The following is an 18083-nucleotide window of genomic DNA, read 5'->3' on the forward strand; positions in this document are numbered from 1 at the left end:
GAATGTACATATGTATGTGTATGTCTGTCTACATGTATGTATGTGTGTGTGTCCACAATGACTCCTAAGTTTCTGATCAAGCGGTTAGGCGGATGGTGGAATCATTTATTGAAACAGAGAAGAGGGGGAAAAGGAGTTTACGGGAGAAGGCCAAGAGCTGTTTTAGACATGTGAAGTGTGAGATGCTCCCAGATATCCAGTAAAGACAGCTGGACAGGAGTCTGGAGCTCAGGGAGCCATCAGCATACAGACACCAATGTGCACAAGCTTAACTCAGAGATACTGCTGAAAGCTCTGGGACTGGGTGTGACTACCTAGGGCACTGCTTCTCAGTGGGGTTGGTGTCCTGTACCTAGGAAACCTTTGGAAATCTGAATTTATTTTTTTTGAGATGGGGATCACTCTGTCACCCAGGCTGGAGTGCAGTGGTGCAATCGCAGCTCACTGCATCCTCAATCTCTGGGGCGCAAGCAATCCTTTCACCTCAGCTCCCAAGCAGCTGAGACTACAGGCGTGCACCACCACACCTGGATAATTTTTTAATTCTTTTTTTGGTAGAGAAGGGGGTCTCACTATGTTGCCCAGGCTGGACTCGAACTCCTGAACTCACGTGATCGTCTGGCTTTGGGCTGCCACTTCAGACTCCCAAAGTGTTGGGATTACAGACAGGAGCCACCACGCCTGGCTTGAAAGTGTTTTTGACTGTCTGAAATGTTGTGGGGGTGCTACTGGCATTTAGCAGGTGGGGGCCTGGAATGCTAGATGTTCTGCAATGTCTGGCACAATGAATTGTCTCATATCCTCTTGGTCTTTCAAACATCCTGCTAAAGGTTGGGCGCAGTGCTAATGCCTGTAATCTCAGCACTTTGGGAGGCTGAAGTGGGAGGATCACTTGAAGCTAAGAGTTCCAGACTAGCCTGAGCAATATAATGAAACACCATCTCTACAAAAAACTTAAAAATTAGCCAGGCATTATGGATGGCGTGCACCTGTAATCCCAGCTGTTTGGGAGGCTTAGGCAGGAGGACTGCTTAAGCTGGAGAGGCTGAGGCTGCAGTGAGCCATCTTGCACCACTGCACTCCAGCCTGAGCAACAGAGAGAGACCCTGTCTCAAAAAAACAAAAACCAAACAACAACAACAAAACAACGAATATCCCGTCAGATATCGGTATAGGTAAAAAACGTGTTTACAGTTATCTGCACCTAAAACATAATTCCATTATACATATAAGCCCAAAGTTTTGGAGTTCTTTTGGTTTTGCATGGAATCTTCTAGGAATGTAACTACTATGTAAATAAACAGATTATTCTTTACTTTGGAATCTAATCAACTTTATCTACCATTTCACAAAGCCATATCACCAATAGCATCACTGCTAGTGGTATCCAAGTTGCCAGTTGACACTCCCGTCTGCACTTCTAACTGCTGCATTTGAGTACAGGTGCAGACGCCTGAATAATTCACTTTGTGTTCTGACACAGCTGTGCTTAAGCATGTACATCGGGAAACACATTCGATTATTATGCAAATTCATTTATTTCCTCTGATATTCTTCCCTATGATAGTTACAGATTAATATTGAGTTTTAAAATAATGATGTGGGTCAGTGGGCTATATCACCTACACATGTCGGTTCAGTATAGTAAACAGGGGCTCTACAAACCACCAGTTAGAAAAAGGGAACACAGGGTAACAGGCTTCTGGAGAACAAAAGAATGGGCTCTGAGCCACTTCAGTGTTTAGGGGTCAGGAAAAGAAGGAGACAGCAAAGACAGACAAAGCAGCCATCTAGGTAAAAGGAGACAAGAAGAGGCAGGAGTCCTGCCAGCCAAGTGAAAGAGTCAAGGAGCACAGAGTTAGTACAGGCTCAGCATCCCAAATGTGAAAATCCAAAATGCTCCAAAATCTGAAACTTCGTGAGCACTGACATGATGCTCAAAGGGAAATGCTCACTGCAGCATTTCAGATTTGAGATATTCCAATTTGGGATGCTCAACTGGTAAGTATAATGCAAATATTTCAAAATACAAAATACTTCTGGTCCCAAGCATTTCAAGAAAGGGACATTCAACCTGTAATATGAAATGCTCCTGGGAGGTGGGATAACATCTGGGAGGTGGGATAAGATGATCGCCAAGAACTGGCTACTGGTATCTTTGAAGAGTGGTTTTAATGGCAAGATGGGACTAGAAGTCTGGCTAGAAGGGATTAGAGAAAACGCGAAGGCAGCAAGTCCGTACCATGCTTTCAAGAAGTTATGTTTTTACTTCTTGAAAAAAGATGGGGGAGCAGAGGCATGAGTGATAGCTGGAGAGGGAACAAGAGTACTAGGATGAAGATTTTTTTTTTTTTTTTTTTGAGATGGAGTTTCGCTCTTGTTGCCTAGGCTGGAGTGCAATGGCGCTATCTTGGCTCATCACGACCTCCGCCTCCCGGATTCAAGTGATTCTCCTGCCTCAGCCTTCCAAGTAGCTGGGATTACAGGCACGCACCACCATGCCCAGCTAATTTTGTATTTTTAGTAGAGATGGGGTTTCTCCACGTCAGTCAGGCTCGTCTCCAACTCCTGACCTCAGGTGATCTGCCTGCCTCTGCCTCCCAAAACGCTGGGATCACAGGCATGAGCCACCGCACCTGGCAACCGGATGAAGATTTTTTTAAAGGTTGATAACTGCATGCTTTCTTGCTAATGGACTGATCTCGCAGAGCAGGGGAAATGGATTACAAGAAGGGGATAACTTTAGAAGCCATGTTCCTAAGTAGAGGAGAGGGACGGGATCTAGTCCACAGGTGGAGGGGCTGGCCTAGGAGAGAGATAGCTCATCCCCTGTAATTGGAAGAAAGAGCATGCACGAGTGGAGAGATACAGGAGGCGAAGCACTACATGAGGCGGGAAGGTGATGATATGAGGGCTTCAGAAGTGAAGACAGGCATGGACACATCATCTCTGGCTGGGACTGAGCATCAAGTAGAGAAATCTGCTCAGGTTGGCAAGGGCCCCCTTAAGAACTATAGTTATAAATTTCAAGTGGGATCGTTCAGTACAATTCTGTGTTTTTTCTCTAGTTGCTGGGGGACTAACCACCGAGCTTTTACTAAGTAAATCTGATGGCAGGGGCAGGGAGAGCAGTGGGGTTGAGGGCATACGGGCTTGCAACGGCAGACCACAGAATCCAAGCTGGGATAATGGGAAGTGTGGACACGGTTGGGGGATGGACAATAGCTGAATATAAGCAAGCCAACTCCACCCTACCAAGGCTGCATGGTTCTCCTGCGTCTGGTGGCTGGGTCTCCTCCAGACTCTTAGTTCCGTCAGCCAGAACCACAACCTGTCCTTTCATCCTGCCTGGCCATCCCACCCTTGCTAAGCCTCCCTCATCACCACATGCCAGCTGGCTCCCACCTGGTCCCGTGTGCTTGAGGATAAAGTTTTCATCATCGAACTTCTTCCCATAGATGGACTTGCCCCCAGTACCGTTGTGGTTTGTGAAATCACCGCCCTGGCACATGAACTGGGGGATGATGCGGTGGAAGCTGCTTCCCTTAAAGCCAAAGCCCTTTTCATGGGTGCACAGGCAGCGGAAATTCTCTAGAATTGAGAAAGGAAAAAGCGCTGGGGTTAAAAAACAGAACAAAATAAAACAAACAAAACTTTGAAAACACTTCTGTTTAATGTTCGTATTTTTGTTTTAAAATAAGAGATACTCATTATAAACCTTTGTGATACTAACCTTGTAAGGACTATAAGGGATTCTTTTTCTTTGAGATGGAGTTTCATTCTTATCGCCCAGGCTGGAGTGCAATGGCACAATCTCAGTTCACTGCAACCTCTACCTCCTGGGTTCAAGTCATTCCCCTGCCTCAGCCTCTCGAGTAGCTGGGACTACAGGCAGGTGCTATACACCCGGCTAACGTTGTATTTTTAGTAGAGATGGGGTTTCACTATGTTGGCCAAGCTGGTCTGGAACTCCTACCTCAGATGATCCGCCCGCCTTGGCCTCCCAACGTGCTGGGATTACAGGTGTGAGCCACCATACCCAGCCAGGACTATAAGAGATTCTGATGAAAGGGGATTGAATATACATGTTCTAGCTCTCTTCTCTTCCAAAACCACACTAAATTGCTAGGAAACTGATTTTTTAAAAGAAAAACCAAAGGATTTTAGAAGAAAACATAGGGGCAAATCTTCATGACTCTGGATTTGGCAATGGTTTCTTAAATGTCACACCAAAAGCACAGGTAAAAGAAAAAAATAATTAGATGTGAATTAAAATTTAAGATGTGCATCAAAAAACCGTACCAACAGAGGGCAAAGCAACCTACAGAACAGGAGAATGCTGATTTGCAAATCATATTTAATACGGGTTTAATATCCAGAATATATAATGAACTCCTATAATTCAACAACAAAATGGCCAGGCAAGGTGTAATTCCAGTGCTTTGGGAGGTCAAGGCAGGAGGATCACTGGAGGTCAACAGTTCAAAGCTATAGTAAGCCATGATCTCACCACTGCACTCCAGCCTGGGAGACAGAGCAAGATCCTGTCTCTTAAAAAAACAAAACAAACAATCCAGTTAATATATAAGCCAAAGATGTGAAGAGACATTTCTCCAAAGAACATATATAAATGGCCAAAAAGCACATGAAAAGATGTTCAACATCATTAGTCAGTAGGGAATAAAAATAAAAACCACAAGGAGATACCATTTCACACCTGTGGAGATGTGGGCCAGGCGTGGTGGCTCACGCCTGTAATCCCAGCACTATGGGAGGCCAAGGCGGGTGAATCACGAGGTCAGAAGTTTGAGACCAGCCTGGCCAACATGGTGAAACCTTCTCTCTACTAAAAACACAAAAAATTGGCTGGGTGTGGTGGCAGACGCCTGTAATCCCAGCTACATGGGAGGCTAAGGCATGAGAATCGCTTGAACCCGGGAGGCAGAGGTTGCAGTGAGCCAATATCGCACCACAGTACCCCGGCCCAGGCAACAGTGTGAGACTGTCTCAAACAAAAAAAAAAAAAAAAAAAAAAAAAAGAAGATGTGGAAAAATTGAAACACTCATACATCTCATACATTGCTGGTAGAAACGTAAAGTGGTCCAGCCACTATGGAAAATAGTTTGGCATTTCCTCAAAAAGTTAAATATAGAGTTACCGTATGACTAAGCATTTCTACTCCTAGGCATATATATCCAAAAGAATTGAAAACGGATTTAAACATATACTTATATGTGGATATTCACACAGGCTTTATTTACAATAGTCAAAAGGTGAAAACAATGTGCAAGTGCCCATCAACAAATGAACAAACAAGATATTTATCTAAATACAATGAAATATTATTCAGCCACAAACAGGAATGAGGCACTGATATATGGTACAAGGTTGAACCTTGAAACCATTATGCTATGCAAAATAAGCAAGATGCGAAAAAGGACAGCTATTGTACGATTCCACTTACATGAAAAATCTAGGATAGGTCAATTCATAGACAAAGATTAGTGGTTATCAGAAGGTAAGGGGAGGAGAAAATGGGGAGTTATTATTTAATAGGTATCTTTAATAAGTGGTTTTGTTTCGGGTGATTCAAAAATTTTGAACAGAGGGATTACTGCTAACAAACTGTACACTTTAAAATGGCGAAAACAGCCAAAAAATAAACTTATAAAGCGGGGAAGAAGATACAACAGCAACAAAATTTCTGAAGTTAGAAAATAAATGAGTCCCAAATGATATAGCAGACCCAAGAAAGCCGAATCTTAAGCTGGTAAAAGCCAAGAAGCAACTCAATTTGCACTCCAAAAGCTCAGAGGAAAGAGTGCAGGTAATCCTGGAGACAGTAAGTTTGGCTGAAAGCCCGTTTAAGAAAGTGGTTAATCTTTGGGATTTTCTCCCTGACTCTGAAGCTGGGGGCCACCCCTCCCCCACCTGGTAGCCAACTGGGGGTCTAGTCTTTGGTAGGTTAAAGCAGGGGGTCTCTGGACTAGGACATCCTACATATAGTGAAGGCTGAGGTAACATAATGACAAATGGAGACTATGTGAAAGTTTATATACTGAATGTTGATGCATTCAGCCTTGCCCTCATCTCCCCTTAACAAGATGCAGACACCTGGATGCAAAGCCCCCAGGAGGAGAATCTGGGAGAAAATCAGGAATGATTACATAGAAAACTATGCAAAAACAAGGTAACTATCAATTCCAGGCACAACAAAATGCTGTGCATGACAGTTATCACATGATGCTTACATTGTTAAAATAATTTAGGACCTAACCAAAATTATGGTACCTACACAGGGAAGATGAGGGGGCAGGGGTTTTTAAAAAACTCATTATTTGTCCTCTGAAGCAGAAAATCAGAAGATAATGTTTAAAATGGAAAACAGGAAGTAGAAATATAAACCTGTTATCTATCAACATGGAAATAAAAATCAAGACCTAAGAGTTGAAATCGGCTCCTCTGAGCAGCAGCAAATGGTGTAGGCAGCAGGGCATAGGGGCAGCACTGGGGGATGACTGTTTTTTCAAAACAAGCTTTGTGAAACTGAATTGACTCTTTCTATGTTTAGACAATAAAATTTAGATTAAAAAGAGAATAAACAGAAGTCAATATTCAATAAGTTACAAAGAATACTCAATAAAAGCACTAGTTACTTCTAGAATTCAGGATGACGTAGAGAGGAGAAAACGAATTTTCAATTTACTGTCTTAAATGTTATTGGAACATACATGTATGGTATTCTTTAAAAAAAGAATACATTATTTACTTGTATTTTTAAGAGAAGATTATTAAAAAGTAGTAAGCCAGCACTTACAAAGCTTCAGAAACACCTGCTCTGACCCATCTGTTACTAGATCCCAGGATCTCAGATGCCTCAGATCAACTTAGGTCAGAAGCAATATCAAGGACACAAGAAGTGAAGCGGCAAGAACCTGGGAAAGGCTCACTGCTCAGCCACCAGCGTCCCGCGGTTCTGACCACAGCATCCTGCTCACCTGCTGTCATGGGCACGACGTCGGAACGCAGGAGCATCTGGATGCGGCCCACCGGCTTGTTCCCAATCTTGATGTCCATGTACACCTGAGGATTTGACCGAGCCTTTTTAGCAGCGGGCTCTCCCTGGGTGCAGAAGAAATTGCTAGTTAGAGAGCTCCTTCACCCGCTAAGTAGGAGTGTGGGTATTCTACACACCCACCCAGAACACAATTCCAGTGAGTAGGCTGGAGCAAGTGCTGACGGGGAAGGCCTTGGTCCCTGACAGGGCTGCAGGAGGCAGGACCCATGATCATTAGCACCCAGCTGGATGCCCAGTGACAAGAGGTCTCAGCACTGCCTGAGGCCCATACATGGGCGTGTTATCTCATCATGCTCGCCCTCAGATGGCATCTGCTTCCTCCTCTTGCTTCACAGTCACAGAACAGCACTTTTCTGGTCCATGATCCACAACTCTCAATATCTTCAAATGCCAGTTCCAGCCCACCCACTGTCCTCTAGTTAGGCAGATCCATCCAAGTACCACCACCTCCTCCCTCTATGCTGGCTGGCTACAGGGAAGCAAGGGCGCAGCCCTCTTGCTCAGGCCTAAGTGCTCAGAAGACAGTGGAGGATGCTGGGCCTTGCTTTGTGCTCCAAGTAGATAAGACTAAGCAGAGGATACAGGATGATCCAGGGGGACTCCACTGACTGTGATGGCCACTTTATGAGTTCTGCTTTGCATCAAAATTTCTGGCGTGGGTCAATGTGTGGATGAATGGTGGCAAATTAGCCAAGATTGAGAACACAGGAAGACAGGATTAAAGAACCGGGGCAATCCATTTTAGGCAAACTTAAGCTGCTTGAGACTTACAGGCAGAAATATCTGAAGCTCAGGACTAGAAAGAGACCATGAAGTTCAACAGCATAAGAGAGGCTGCATAAAATTAGAGACTGACTGCTACTGTTTCAGCTGAGAGAAGAGAGAGAAACCATGAGCCAAGAAAGGAACACAGAAGAATGACAACCTTCACAAGGTATCCAGAGGAGGGGAAGCCCAGAAAGCAACTGTCAGAGACCTAGCTGAGAATCAGGAGAAAGTGCCCTGGCAGGTTTTCTTAGGGCTGGAGAACTCAGAACCCATGTATAGGTTGAAGGAAGGTACCACTACCCTATCCTGTCTCCCCTCCATTAGCACAGGAATAGGAAGACCATGAGCCTCGTGGCAAACTCTTCAGTGCAAGAGGGGGGGACTGATCAGGAGGGGTGAAGAGGAGCACCTCAGCTTCCTCCCTGTCAGCTGACAATCACAAATCCACACCTGAGCAGAGCTGAGACGCTCATCACATAGAACACAACATAGACGAGATACCCAAATCTTCGCCCTTGAATTCACTCAATATTGACTTTACCAAAGTACTAAGAATTCATTATTCATTCCCTCTGCTTTGATATATATATATATATACACAGACACACATATATACATATATTTGCAAATTTCCATTAAAACTTTAAAAAATTTTAAGTTTAAGTTCCTCTGGAAGCAGGCGCCTTCATTCTCACCTCCTGGGTCTCTGCTTTGGGAGGCTCTGACCCTTCTTCCTCTTTATTCTCTTCAAGTGTCTTCCCAGAAAACTTCTTCAACCAGTCATCATCTGACCAAACTGAAAGGAAAGAATCAAACAAATGTTCATTCAAGCTATCAGCTTGAACTGAAAAGTAGCTGCTTTGCTCAGCAAAGTGGAAGATGCTATGTGGCCTCTATGCCAGACAGTTCCCCACTGAGAACTCCCAGGGGTAAGGAAAATTCCAATCCAGAATGACGGCCCTGAAGTCCAGCTCTCAGGAGGGCTAAGAAAAATAGCTATGCGGAAAGCAATGGTACAGCCTTTGCTGGTTTCAGCCCTTGATGGAGCACCCCAGGAATGGAATATCAAGAAAACTGGGAAAGATGAGCTCAAGCAGGAATTTCTCTCATAACAGAAACAATTACTCTGGCTTTGCTGAGAAGCTCAAACTCGTTTTTTGTTTCTCTGTAAAGGTGGTGCATGCCCTTCCCGATGTGAACCATCACCTACTCCTATCTACCAGGAAGCAGCATTGAGCATCTACTTCCAAGTAAACAGAGACAAAAAAAGCAACTACAGCTAAACTGCAGAACATCACAGGGAATCTGGAAGTTGCTCCTACTCACCTGGCCTGGAAGAACCTTCCTTAATTCTCATTGGTTTGGCCAAATTGACACGAATTGTACGTCCAAAAAGCTCAGATTCATTCTGAAAAGATTGAAAATCCAGCTGCTTAAACTCTCTTAGATTAAAAGAGGGCCAGCCAGCTTGCCATTTACTTCTGAGACACACTCATGATTTGTCCTCCCTTAATCCTTGGGCCCCTACCAGTAAGCTATGCACCCACCCCAAAGCCACCTGTGGGTTGCAGGGAATTCTAGAACCATCACACACACCCCTTTCTTTCATAGCAGCACACAAAGACCTGTATTACCAAAAGTAACTCTGGGTTCAGAACACTCCAAAATTACAAGAATAAATGCAGTTTCCCAGTATCTGAGGTCACCTTCAAAAGTCAAGATAAGCTTTGAAATGAAAGAAAAATGATCTCTGACAGTTGAGGAATATGTTTGGTGAATGGATAACAGAACAAGGAATAAAAGAACATTTCATTATCCATAGATAATCGGTACCAGGAAAGTTCACTTAAGGTGAATCCACTTGAAGTGGTGATGAAGATTTCATGGTAAAAGTGAAAAATTTAAAAAGGTTTGACAGGGAAATGACTGTGATGAAACAAAAAATAATAAAAATAAGTTTCTTACAATTAATATTCAGGATTAACTCTGCACTAATCGGTAGAAAGAAAAGTAACTTGGTAGAAAGAAATGTAACAGGTATCCCTGTTGGCTTGAACCTGTAATTCCAGCTAATTGGGAAGCTGAGAAGGGAGGGCTGCTAGAACTCAGGAGTTCAGGACGGACGGACAGACGGAAGGAAGGAAGGAAACAGACATTGAAGTATTATTTTTCCAACAAAATTCTATCAACAGTATATCTTTGCACTTCATATCAGACATGAAAACTAAAAGGATCTCAAGGAGGGCACAAATACTAAAGAGCATCACCATTTTTCCCAAGGACCTTTCCAGAATGTCCAAATCATTTGTATCAGTGATTTGCACCTGCCATAATTAAATTTCTCTTCTCAATTGTAAATTGGTCATGAAATCCTATTTTGCAAAATATGCAGTTAACTGTGCAATCAATTTGCACTGTGTTTTCAAATTATCCTAGACATGGGACAGCCAGTGAGAGACTGGTCAACAAGGATGATGAGGACTTACATTATTATTAAATGGGGAAGGAGTCTGAGTAAGAACTAATTTTATAAGTGACCAATTCACAGTGAATATTTTCACGTGAGAATTTTTACCTCCCCATGCAACCTTGTAACTTTGGAAGTCCAGAACACTGATATATGAATAAGGACCCTCTGTACCACCAAAAAACAACTTTGGTTAGAATGAAGATTCCCAGTCATACCATGTTGTCGATAGCTGCTGCAGCATCCTGCCAAGGAAAGACAACGGTATAAGTTTAGGCTTGCAGCCAAATGCTTATGGTGTCTAAACACATGTTCAGTAGCAAAAATCCAGAAAAATGCCACCTCTAAATTTCTTGCCTAGGTTGTGTGTGTTTCTAACAAAGAGCACTTCCTGGCTGATTTTAGAGCTGGAGGTGCAACAATTTGCCATCTGGTTGAAGACACAAGAAATAATCACTACTGCCAGGCAAGAATGCTCAATGAACAGGGGTGTAGGAGCTAGCTTCTCTGCAGGGCAAGAATGGCAGGGCCTGGCAGAAGGTCTGACATGTTATTCACAGTCCAGTCTGATTATGTGAGAGAAGCTTTCCTTAGAATGGTACTTACTTCTGATCTCTCTGGCAGCATCAGCCTAAGGCCCAACAACCTAACCAAATGGTGAAAAGCTTCCTTTTTAATCCGTAACATCACAAACCAAGGACTAAACACCAGTAACACAGACACTCACCTCTGCCAACTCAAATTCAACAAAAGCAAATCCTCGGTGCTTTTCTACAAAATGGAAAAACAAAAACAAGTAATTACTATGTGGGGCGGTGGGAGGAAACAGGATCGTCACAAAGTAAAGTCAGTTACATGCCGTATCCAAACACCAGAAGTTCTATCCAATCACTATTTAGGAAGAAGGAATCTCATTCTTTGATTCTCCTTATACAATATTTTAAGCAATAATAAACTTTGTTTTTTTAATGGACATAGCTGAATAATAAACTGTATTGTTAATTAATAAGTATTCAACTAATCTACCAAAGCCAAACTCAAAACCTTTTGCATGCAATGCAATTAGAAAAATAAGGTCATTTGACCTATCAATTACCTATCCAATATACATTTTGTGCATCAACTGTGCATAAAGCATGGATACTAAAACCTGATAAAGATGCTCAGTCTTTATCCTCAGGAAAATGTTGAACTAACTAGAAAGACCAAGCACAATAATGTTAATCATAGAACTCAGAGACTAGAAGGGCCCTCAGAAAGCCAATATAGGCCAGGCTCAGTGGCTCATGCCTGTAATCCCAGCACTTTGGGAGGCTGAGACGGGCGGATCACAGGAGATTGAGACCATCCTGGCTAACATGGTGAAATCCCATCTCTACTAAAAAAATACAAAAAATTAGCCGGGTGTGGTGGCGGGCGCCTGTAGTCCCAGCTACTCAGGAGGCTGAGGCAGGAGAATGGCGTGAACCCGGGAGGCGGAGCTTGCAGTGAGCCGAGATCGCGCCACAGCACTCTAGCCTGGGTGACAGAGCGAGACTCCGTCTCCAACCAAAAAAAAAAAAAAAAAAAAAGCCAATATAACCTTATCATTTTGCAAATAAAGATTCCCCAGGCCTTTAAACTCTCTAGAGAGTTTAAAGACCTTGCTAACAATCACATGCAAGGTTGATGATAAAACAAGACCTAAAACTATAATCTTAAAAATGACAACAAAGGTAAAACAGAAAACTGAACTGTGATTGTGATACCAGTCAAAGGGAAACCCACCCAGGTGGTGTGCAGAGGCCAAGAATCCCCACCCCTGTCCCCCACTCCCCATTCCAATTATGGGGCTAGGCTTTCCTGCTGCCTCATTTAACAGCACAGCTGCCAAGAAGGAGCAGGTGGGATCAGGTAGATTAAAATAACGTTCACATTTCAGTGTAATTCAAACCTATCTCCCTACTGGTCTATTGAAAAATCTGTCTTATCTCAATCCAACAGCTGAAGACTGAAAAGTATTCAGAGTTCACAACCACATGGCCTCAGAACATTCCTTCTCCATCAAGATCACTATCACCAGGTACCTACATGAACTTTCCTGTAGTGTATACTAACCATATTTAGAATGTATATTTAGAATTGCGATGTGACTTTAATTTTTTAAGGTCTTTTCCTAGTAAGAGGATTCTGGATGTGAGAGACGCTAACTCACCTGTTTCATAATCCAGCGGAATCTGAATATCTGTGATGTCTCCAAAAGGAATGAATGCAGCATGAAGAACTTTGTCGTCCACCTCCTCTGCCAGTCCACCTGCAAATAAGCCAAGGGCCTTCTGAGCCACTGATCTCCATACTCTTGCAGAAGTCACTGCAGCCCAGTTAGCACGCTAGCCAGGGGACAGGATCCTTCCATTCAGTTCTTTGGGTACACAAACATCCCCCTTTCATCTCTGCCCACCCATACTTATGAAAAATATTCCTCTCTTCGCCCTTCTTTCAGACTCTCATCTAGTCCTGGGATTACTGCAATAGCTTCACAAATGACCTCCCTGTCTCCACTCCATCAACTCCACAAAGCCAACTAGAATGATCTTAGGAAAATGCAGATTTGAACCCGTAACTTTTCTGCTTAAACTCCTTCAAAGACTTCCCACTGTCCTCAGGATAAAGTGCAAACTCCTTAGCAGTATCCACCTCTCCAGCTTTTTTGCTTTGCTTCCCAATTTCCTAGGTCTCCTGAATAATGACCGACTTGCCCCCAAGTGTCAGGCTATTTCTCACCTTTGCGACTCCCTTGCAGTGAACAGTCCTGCCTCTGCTTCGGTTACGTAGCTAACTCCTGCTCATCAGCTCTGGCATCGCCACATCCAGAGTTTGCCCTCACTTCTCCAGATGGATGGGTCATTTGTCCCGCAGCCAGGCCCATATCATCATGGTCCATCCTCACTACAGCGCTTATCAAAAGTGTGCTACTGAGGTAATTCCACTTTTTTTCTGGCTAGTCTGGGAACTCCTTCCTTTATGGCGGGGGCTGGGGCAGGGGCAGGGGCTGGGGCTGGGGCTGAGCCGTCGCTGCACTGATGTTTGTAAAACAAATGAACCAGAGGATCTGAAGGACCATAATATTCCTCTACCGCTCCTCGGGGCCCGTGGAGCTCAGCGGGCTAGGAAGGAAGTCAGAACAATCATTCCGTCTCGGGTTCACACACCTGAGGTGTGTGGCAAGGCTGTTCACTGCAAGAGAGTCGCAAAAGCAGAGAGGCCCGAAGTTGTTAAATAACCTGACCCTTGGGGGCAAGTGGGTCATTTTTCAGGAGACCCAGGGAATTGGGAAGCAAAGCAAAGAAGCTGAAGAGGTGGCTACTGCTAAGGAGTTTGCACTTTTTCCTGAGGACAGTGGGAAGCCTTTGAAGAAGTTTAAGCAGAGCCAGAGCTACCGCCAGCACTACCTCCAGAGACCCGGCCTTGACAGCTGCTCGCTGTCCTCCTGGTTCAGAGATGCGTCCCACCCCACGCCCGACCCTCTGGGGGTCGCGTTTACCCAGACTCCGCCTAGCATCCCCGCCTGCTCACCCACGTACAGGACGCGCTTGGTGGTAGCCATCTTGCTCGCGCGCTTTTCCGCCGGAAGCCAGCACTCGGCCCGCCCTCTTCCCCCCTGTTCCGCCCCCTCTGGCCCCGCCCCGTCCCCTCAACGCTTAGCTCTCAGACCCCGCCCACCCCCGCGTTGGTCCAACCCGCATCCCGCTACCCGGAAGCACCGGGCGCCCTGTGCCGTGCGCAGTGATAAACAAAGGGACGTGGTCATCGCGCTTCCCAGTGCTCAAGCTGTTGGGGAAGGCAAATCTTTTCCGAATCAACCCGATTATTATGGGCAAACGATAAACTATGGTGCGTGGTCATCCTGCGCGTCTGTTTTTGGACAACCCGGGAGCTAAGAATGAGTTTTACCTTTTGAAATAGTTGGAAAAACATTAAAACAAAAATATTTTCTTGGCCGGGCTTGGTGGCTCATGCCTGTAGCCCCAGTACTTTGGGAGGCTGAGGCGGGCGGATCACCTGAGGTCAGGAGTTCGAGAGCAGCCTGGCCAACATGGTGAAACCCGGTCTCTACTAAAATACAAAAATCAGCCGGGCGTGGTAGCGGGCGCCTGTAATCCCAGCTACTCCAGCTACTCAGGAGGCTGAGTCTGGAGAATCGCTTAAGCCCAGGTGGTGGAGGCTGCAGTAAGTGGAGATTGCGCCGTTGCACTCCAGCCTGAGTGATGAGAGCAAAACACCGTCTAAAAAAAAATTTTTTTTCTTTTCTTAGCACATGAAAATTATGTGAAATTAAAATTTCAGTGTCCATAAAGAAAGCTTTCTGGGGACACAGCCACATTCATTCCTTTAAGTATGAATGTGGCTGCTTTCCTCCTATAAGGGCAGAAAAGCTATAGCCTGCAAAGCCTGCAATAATATTTACCATCTGGCTCTTCAGGAAGAACGTTTGCCAACTCGTGTTAGGTTTTGAAAAGAAGGCAAGGGTTAAAGAAAGACACACACACAGAGAGAAAGAGGGCAGCCCAAACCCAGGCTTTATATCCAGCATAATAACCTACAGAAGTAGGGAACCAGCCTAATGCCAGTGCCCACCACTGCTTACTGACTGGGCAATATATAGATATGGGCGGGAGGTGTCTGGGTAGTATGGCTTGCTGCCTGGCAGGATATTGATATAAAGATGTTCTCATGATGAGGCGGTTTGGCCCTTGTTCCAGTGGGATGTCATCATGGTGTCCCTTGGACCTTTGCCCAGCAATGTATGAGAGGGATGTTTCTTTAGTTGAGTCTTTGTCTGCCTTGTGGTCAGGGGGTTAGGCAGGATGTTTCTCACAGCCCAAACCCCTGTGAAATGTTTTACTTTGACCGAGGTCTGCAGAATAGCAGGGAGCTTACAAAATGGTGCAGTTTAGACTAACATCTTGTACTAAACCCACCAATACATAAATTACAGGTTGACATAGTGGCACGAAATAATAGGATCATCTATTTTATATGGAGCAGGGGGTTAAGACCTTCCTGAGGTGATATTTAAGCTGAATTCTGAAGGAAAAGGAGCCAGAGAGAGGAGGAGGCAGCTTCTGCATACTCAAGGAACTAAAAGACCAGAGCCTGGGGTAGTGGGGTGGAGGGCATATCAGGTGGGAAAGATGGGCAGAGGGCCACATCATGAGGGCGCTATAAGCCACCTGGAAGATTTGGGGGCTTTGAGAAGCTGCTGAAGTTACAACAGGAGAGTTACATGATCACATCATTTTAAATAGTGCTCTGACACTAGGCCCAGAATGGATTGATTGGAACCCTGGAGACCAGGAAGTTAATGTAGTAGACTAGGGAGGAGTTGATAGTGGCTCTGGTCCTTCAATCCACTTGTCCAAGGTGATTTTTTTTTTTTTTTTTTGGAGACGAGTCTCGCTCTGTCGCCCAGGCTGGAGTGCAGTGGCCGGATCTCAGCTCACTGCAAGCTCCACCTCCCGGATTTACACCATTCTCCTGCCTCAGCCTCCCGAGTAGCTGGGACTACAGGCGCCTGCCACCTCACCCGGCTAGTTTTTTGTACTTTTTAGTAGAGACGGGGTTTCACCGTGTTAGCCAGGATGGTCTCGATCTCCTGACCTCGTGATCCGCCCGTCTCGGCCTCCCAAAGTGCTGGGATTACAGGCTTGAGCCACTGCGCCCGGCCTTGTTTGTTTTTTTTTTTTTTGAGACCGGGTCTTGCTGTCTTACCCAGGCTGGAAGGCAGTGACATGATCATGGCTCACTGCAGCCTCAGCCTCACAGCCTCAAATGATCCTCCACTCGAGTAGCAGCTGGGAGTACAGGTGCACGTCACCATGACCAGCTAATTTTTTTTTTTCTTTTTAGAGATGGGGTCTTGCCATGTTGCCCAGGCTGGTCTCAAACTCCTGGACTTAAGCAATCCTCCCACCTTGGCCTCCCACACTGCTGGGATTATAAGTGTGAGCCACTACACCTGGCCTAGGGTGATTTTTCTTCAAAATAAACCTAAATTCTCTAGAACTCCCTACTTAAATCACTGATGCTGCTCACAAGATCCTTGACAAGGGGTCCATGCCTACCTCAAGTCAACCTTGACCTCCACATCAGCTCCTAACCTACTTACCACGGGCTCTTTTTCCTTGCTTCTGCTTTTGCTCATTGAATTCTTTCTTTTCTCCATCTGGAGGCACCCACCAGTCCTTGTCAGAGGTCCTAGTTAAGCTTCACTCACCCAAATCCCCTATAGACAGAGTCCATAGTCCCCAAGTTTAGAAGTCAATTGGCACACACCCTATAACTATAGTCAGGTATGTGTCTCTGTCTCCCAGTAGATGGAGATATTTGACACCACGGCCTGCACCCATTGTATTCCCAGAGCTAAGCAGTGGCTGCACACACAGCTGATCTTACCAACCTCATGCCAAACCAGGGAGTCGATGCTTATAGGAATGAGGCTATGAGATCTGATTAGGAGAGCTGTTTGTGTACCCATCCCTATTCCAAACCAAAAGGTCACTCTCAAGAAGAATCTGACCAGGCGTCCTTTATGTGGTGTGGTATAATAAAAAATAGATATTTGGTCTTTGTCTTAGTTCCTGGCACAGAGCTTCTAAAACCATTGGAATATCCTGAGTGCTGTGTCTTTTGTTATTCATAATGAGCCCATTTTGACCATACCTAAGTTTATGCTAAGCAGATGACTCAAGATAGAACCCCTAGCTCGCTTCAGAATGGGGGTTGGTCACCAGAGAAACAAACCACGCCGTGATTAGAGGGTTGAGACTTCCAGCTCCCGCCTTCAACCTCTGAGGAGAGGAGGGGGTTGGAAATTGGGTTCAGTCACCAACGCCCAATGGTTTAATCAGCCATGCCTAGGTAATGAAACCTCATATAAACACTCTGAATGCGGTTTGAGGAGTTTCCAGGTTGGTGAACACATTGATGTGCTTGGAACGCAGCATGCCTAGAGAGGGCATGGAAGCTCTCCAGCCCCTCTCCATTCCCACCTTGCCCTGTGCATCTTTTCCTATAATCTTTACAGCCAGGTTTGAATGCATTGTTTGGATAAGCAGAAACAAACTTCTCCTGTGGGGAAGATAGTTCATAAAAAACCAAATGGAATCTCAGTAACCCTGGTGAATGGGTCAGCACAAGCTTCTGGCCCTCTCTTCTTTTGTAGGCACGTGGGTCACTCGCTCAGCACCTGCTTCTGTTCTTGGGAAAGTGCTGCTGCCAGCATGGAGGCAGTCAGGGGTTCCTGGCCTGCACATGGACAGCAGGCTGGGGTGCCTGGGAACCAGGAGAAGCAGTGGGTTAGCACCCAAGGAAAGGATAGCACTCGATGGTGGTCAAAGTTAGGACACTCCAACCACTTGACACCTGAATGCTACCACTCAGAATCCAGGGGAAGGGGAGAAGTAATGGTTTTTGACCAAATTCAGCCCATTGTGAGGGGAGTAGTGGTGATATAAAACTATATAGATTCTCGTCCAAGCGCAGTGCCTCACGCCTGTAATTCCAGCACTTTGGAAGACTGAGGTGGGTGAATTTCTTGAGCTCAGGAGTTCGAGACTAGCCTGGCCAATATGGCAAAACCCTGCCTCCACTAAAAACACAAAAATTGCCAGGCATGGTGGTATCTGTCTGTAGCCTCAGCTACTCAGGAGGCTGAGGCAGGAGAATTTCTTGAACTGGGAGGCGGAGGTTGCAGTGAGCTGAAATCGTACCATTGCACTCCAGCCTGG

The 18083-nt window shown here is 45.2% G+C and overlaps 1 protein-coding gene across 10 annotated transcripts in view; it reads right to left on the minus strand.

Annotated features, from left to right (window-relative positions):
* PPIE (peptidylprolyl isomerase E) overlaps positions 1–13959 on the minus strand; it is a 25531-nt gene extending 11572 nt beyond the window's left edge. For 3 of the 10 annotated variants that reach the window (XM_033226995.1, XM_033226993.1, XM_033226994.1), the window contains exons 1-8: positions 13870–13951; positions 12509–12607; positions 11042–11085; positions 10533–10559; positions 9174–9255; positions 8543–8643; positions 7000–7123; positions 3406–3591 (exon numbers count right to left, since the gene is read on the minus strand). In XM_033226995.1, coding sequence (XP_033082886.1) covers positions 3406–3591; positions 7000–7123; positions 8543–8643; positions 9174–9255; positions 10533–10559; positions 11042–11085; positions 12509–12607; positions 13870–13900 — 694 coding nt within the window. In that variant the 5' untranslated portion in view covers positions 13901–13951. The other 7 variants (XM_033227000.1, XM_033227001.1, XM_033226996.1 and 4 more) reach the window with 6 other exon arrangements.
* Positions 13960–18083: the final 4124 nt, after the last annotated feature.

This window comes from Trachypithecus francoisi, unplaced genomic scaffold (assembly GCF_009764315.1).
Source record: "Trachypithecus francoisi isolate TF-2019V2 unplaced genomic scaffold, Tfra_2.0 Lachesis_group12, whole genome shotgun sequence".
Lineage (NCBI taxonomy): Eukaryota > Metazoa > Chordata > Mammalia > Primates > Cercopithecidae > Trachypithecus > Trachypithecus francoisi.